Raw genomic sequence first — 4,726 nt, 5'->3', positions numbered from 1 at the left:
CGCGCCCCGGGCCCTGCTGGCCGCCCCGCGCGGCTCCTCGTCCTCGTCGTCGCCGCCGCCGCCTGCCAGGCCTTGGTCGTCAGCTTCGTCTGGAGAGCGGCCCGGGGGCCCGAGACGCCGGCGGCCCCGTCCGAGACCTCGACCCCCGCGACCCCGAGCTCGGAAGCGGCCTGCCGGCTCGGGCAGCCGCGGGGAGGAGGAGGAGGAGGAGGAGGAGGGGGGCGCAGACGACGGGGAAGCCGAGGAGGAGCCTGAGGAGGAGGAAGAGGAGGAGGAGGACTTGATCGATGGCTTCGCCATCGCCAGCTTCGCCACCCTCGAGGCCTTGCAGGTGGGGCCTAATGGGGCTGGGGGGCATTGGGGGTTTCCGAGGGGCAGTAAGGAGGGTGCAGTGCCCGGAGTGGGTGGAGTTGAGGGGGGAATGCTGTCACCCCAAACCAGAGCAACCGGCTCCTCTGGCCAGGCCTCTGCCCCGCCCTGGGGTGGGAGGAGGTAGAGCTTGTCCCTAGGGACCCGGTTTCCCGGCCTGAGGGGTACTTGGGCAGCTTGGTCACCCCTAGAGGGATCGGGAGCTTGCCTTTTTCCATCCACCTCAGCCCCACATCCTTCTCCACAGAAGGATGCATCTCTTCAGCCCCCAGAGCGACTGGAACATCGGCTGAAGCACTCTGGGAAGCGGAAGAGGGGGGGCTCCAGTGGGGCCACCGGGGAGCCAGGGGACAGCTCTGATCGGGAGCCTGGCCGGCCCCCTGGGGATCGGGCCAGAAAATGGCCCAATAAGCGAAGAAGAAAAGAGGTGAGCTCGTCCTTTAAAACTCTTTAGGCAGAATGTATTTCCCACAGCCCCGTTTTTCGTCAGCAACGCCACTGTCCCTTGTAAACAGGGACCCCAGTCTCTAAGGGCAAAGAGGCAAGCAGGGAAAATTTGAGCCCTCACTCTCATCTGGGTCTGACGAAGGCCTGTCTACAGTTAGGTGCACCTGCTTTTGCCTGGTTCTGTGAATACTTCAAACGTTTTGATAATTCAGAGAGGCATCAAAGGAACTTAGTTGGGTCATAAGGTCCCTGCTTTTCCTCGAGGTGGTGGCAGTCCAGCAGGGAAGAAATAGGAAGCAAACACCTAGACCTTAACTTGAGAAGCTACAGAAAGCAAAAAAGATGGGGAGAGATGCTACAGAAACCCACATGAGGAAGCCACTTGTGCTGCCTGGGGGATGGGAGGAGAGTTGTGGTTGGGGAAAGCCCCCTAGGATGTCTTAGTCAGGTCCTGAAGTATAGTCAGAAGTTTGCTAAGAAAAGAGACGGGGAAAAGTTGTTTTGGGCAAGAGCACGAAGACGTGAGGACCCGGCATATTTAGGAAATGGAGAAACCTCTGGGCCCCGGGTGGGCAGTGGCGGTAGAAGCAACTGGAAGGAGAGGCTGAGATTAGATCCTGGAGGCCCATGAGCGCCCTGCTGGGAGCTGCGACTTTCCCAGCCGCCTCAGCAGCCGCCTCCCTCACCTCTGGACTCTGGTCTTCCTCAGGCGTCCTCCCGTCACTCTCTGGAAGCTGGATACATAGTAAGTGCTATCCACCTGTCCTGGCCCCTCCCCACTCCACCCTGGGTCTCTTCCCTCTCGTGACACCTCTGTCTTTCCTTCTCCCCAGTGTGACGCGGAAAGTGATCTGGACGAGAGGGTGAGTGGGGCTAGAGCTTGGGTGGGCAGTGTCACTGCTTGTAAAAGGGACTGCAGCATAAAGGCCTTCTACGTGCAGCAGACAGCCTTCCCTTGAGTGGGAAACATGGCTTAGGTTGAGTCAGGATTAGGTTTTTGGGAGGAAGGGGGGTGAATTGGGAGGGTAAATGGCATCATTTTTCTTTTGGTGACTAGGACTAGCTGACCAAGGAATGGAGGGTCCATGCTTTAGCATACTATTCTTTCCAAAGCCCTCGAGCTACTTCTGGTTCTCCACGGAAACCCAGAGTGGCTGTGGCGCTGAGATGGGCCTTCTGCTGGTCATCAGTCTCTTCTTAGAATGAAGATCTCGATTCAAGTCTGAGCAGAGACCACAGATAGAGTAGTGAGGACACTAAACCATTGTAGTCAGTGTAGGGACTCAGCTTATGAAGATGTATTTGAGTTTATTCTTAGGGGTGATTTGCTTATTGTGAGATAATATGTCCTAGAAATTAATGCTGTACCCATTGGGCCTATGTAAGTAACTCAATTTGCACTGCCTGATGTGTGTCTTGTTTTCGTTTCAAAAGTTGACTGGATAGGACTGTGGTGAACCGGTGGGTTCTTGTCCATTTCCTTCATCCATCTCTGTCTAGTTTAGGCTGACTGTTGCTACAAGAAGAGGGGGCCCATTCTTGAGGGAATCTGCAAGCCTGAGTTTTAATGAGGAATCTCCGGATTCTTAAATATCTGCAGTTAGTTTAAAACTTTTACTAAAAGTTTTAAGTGGACCAAATATATCTGTAAGCCAGGGAGGCCTGTGAGCCAGCAGCTAGTGACCTCTGACGTTTTGGTTTGGTTTGCCTGCTTCTCTGCTGCTTCAACGCTGTCTCCATTTAGTTCTCCTGGCCTATCGGATTCTTGGGCTCAGCTGTTCCACTCTGTTCTTTCTCCAAGCTCAGCCCTGTTAGAGCCCAGTCTTTGATGGATCTCAGCTAAACTGAAGGAACAGACTTGCTGCTACCACCAGTTCCTAGCAGCCTCCAGAGGCTATTTGGCCTTCCTGGGTGGAGGCCTGGCCCGCCCACAACCTAACCCTATCCCTTGCCCTTCTTCCCCAGGTCTCCGATGATGACCTCGACCCATCCTTTACTGTCTCAACCAGCAAAGGTTGGTCCCAAGGTCTGGGGCCTGGAGGCACGGGAGGGAAGTGGGGTGAGCATGAGCCTCAACTGAGCATGTCTGCCGTCCTGCCCCACAGCCTCGGGCCCCCACGGCGCCTTCAATGGGAACTGTGAAGCAAAACTCTCCGTGGTCCCTAAAGTGTCGGGCCTGGAGCGGAGCCAAGAACAGCCCCCAGGGCCCGACCCGCTGCTAGTGCCTTTCCCCCCAAAGGAACCACCGCCTCCACCGGTCCCTCGGCCTCCTGTCTCACCCCTGCACCCCTGCCGGCCACCCCCAGTCTGCCACCCCCACCCCAGCCCCAGCTGCAGCTTCGGGTCTCGCCCTTCGGCCTCCGCACTTCTCCCTATGGCAGCAGCCTGGACCTCAGCACTGGCAGGTGAGTGGTCTGGGGGATTGATGCGGTCTGGAAGGGCCTGGTCAATTTGGTGCCAATCCTTGCTTTCTGTGGCGGGGACACAGGATGGTACCTCTGGTGTATGACTTGAAAAAGGATTCTGAGGCTGAAAACTTTGAGAAAAACAAATGGAAAGAGATGACCGCAGGACTTACTTGAGTCCGTTACACATTCCCCTGCAGGGGAATTCAGGCTGTGCTGTTTCCCAGTTGTATTTGCTGGTGAGAAAGCTTTTTCAGACAGGCAAGTCTGCTCGGAATAGTGTTCTTTGGAACATACTTTGGGAAATGCTGACATGATGGTTAAGAGCGTTGGCTTTGGTGTCAGACCCAGATTCAAATTCTTGCTCTGACGCTTCCTGGCTGTGTGATTTTTGACAAGTCACTTAAACCCTCTGAGCCTCGATTTCCTCTTTCTGTCAAATGGAATAATCATACTATTTTCAGCTTAAAGCTGTTGTGAGGATTAACTACGAGTGAATGCAGTGTTTCCCAAAGTGTGTACATTCAGTATCAGTGACATATGGGATGATTTCAGGTTTTATGTGAGTAAACTTTAAAAAATAGTAATGAGTTAGCTTTTGTGAGCTTTAGAAAGCTAAGTGTCATGCCTCAGCCCCTTGATTTCATACGTGTTTAGGGGAGGCTAAGTAAAAAAAAAAAAAAGAAGAAGAAATTGAGTTCTTAAAAGAAGCCAATGATGCAGTTGAGATGGTTACTCTGCTGGGCAGCAGTGGGGAAGGTGGCGTGGACTGTTGGAGACTTGGATTAGCTTTTAAAGCAGGTGCTCGCCACAGGGTAAGAACTATTGACACTTATTTTTGATGCTCTATTATTTTTGTCACCGTCATTGTCATCGTTGTTATTGAGAAAACTAAGGCTCAGAGAGGAGCAGTGACTTGCTCAAGGTCACCCCAGGCATTCATGGCAAGATGGGCCTAGAATTCAGGTCTCCTGACTCCCAGGCCAGGCCAGTGTGGTGCTGCTTCCACTGTTGTAGGGTGGGGGACCCCAGGTGGCTTGTTCTAATTCAGCGTCAATATGAATGATCTGTTCTGTGCTGTGGTTGAGTCAGAAAGGGAAAGTCATCTGGCCAGAGATGGCAGAGGCAGCTGTGTGGATGCAGAGACCTAGACAGAGAGAAGTGGGGGTTGCTGGGTGTGGGAGGCACCTCAGTCTGAGAATGGATTCCCTGGGGGAGGGGTGTCCTGGGGCCGGGTTCTGCCACTTCCCGTGTTGGAGAACCAGGGTCACAGTATCACCCAGGCTTCTGACCCCCACCCGTCAGAGCTGGCACCTCCCAACCCCTCACTCATCTCCCCACTTCTCTCCCCAGCTCTTCACGGCCGCCCCCCAAGGCCCCGGCCCCTCCCGTGGCTCAGCCTCCCCCCTCATCATCCTCTTCGTCCTCCTCCTCCTCATCTGCCTCCTCCTCGTCCGCGCAGCTCACCCACCGGCCCCAACGCCCTCACTGCCCCTGCCTCTGTC

At 54.7% G+C, this 4,726-nt stretch overlaps 1 protein-coding gene across 1 annotated transcript in view; it reads left to right on the top strand.

The window, feature by feature from the left end:
• Positions 1-4: 4 nt before the first annotated feature.
• The window catches only part of FBRS (fibrosin), a gene marked incomplete at its 5' end in the record, with an annotated part of 12,033 nt that continues 7,311 nt past the window's right edge, over positions 5-4,726 (top strand). Inside the window, 8 exon segments of the mRNA XM_017867616.1 lie at positions 5-331; positions 617-796; positions 1,526-1,561; positions 1,650-1,679; positions 2,782-2,830; positions 2,922-3,092; positions 3,095-3,221; positions 4,575-4,660. Of these exon segments, the coding sequence (XP_017723105.1) occupies positions 5-331; positions 617-796; positions 1,526-1,561; positions 1,650-1,679; positions 2,782-2,830; positions 2,922-3,092; positions 3,095-3,221; positions 4,575-4,660 (1,006 nt within the window).

Source organism: Rhinopithecus bieti, unplaced genomic scaffold, assembly GCF_001698545.2.
Source record: "Rhinopithecus bieti isolate Rb0 unplaced genomic scaffold, ASM169854v2 scaffold_63, whole genome shotgun sequence".
Lineage (NCBI taxonomy): Eukaryota > Metazoa > Chordata > Mammalia > Primates > Cercopithecidae > Rhinopithecus > Rhinopithecus bieti.
The sequence above is the reverse complement of the archived record's forward strand: the minus strand, read 5'-3'. Positions and strand labels throughout refer to the sequence as shown.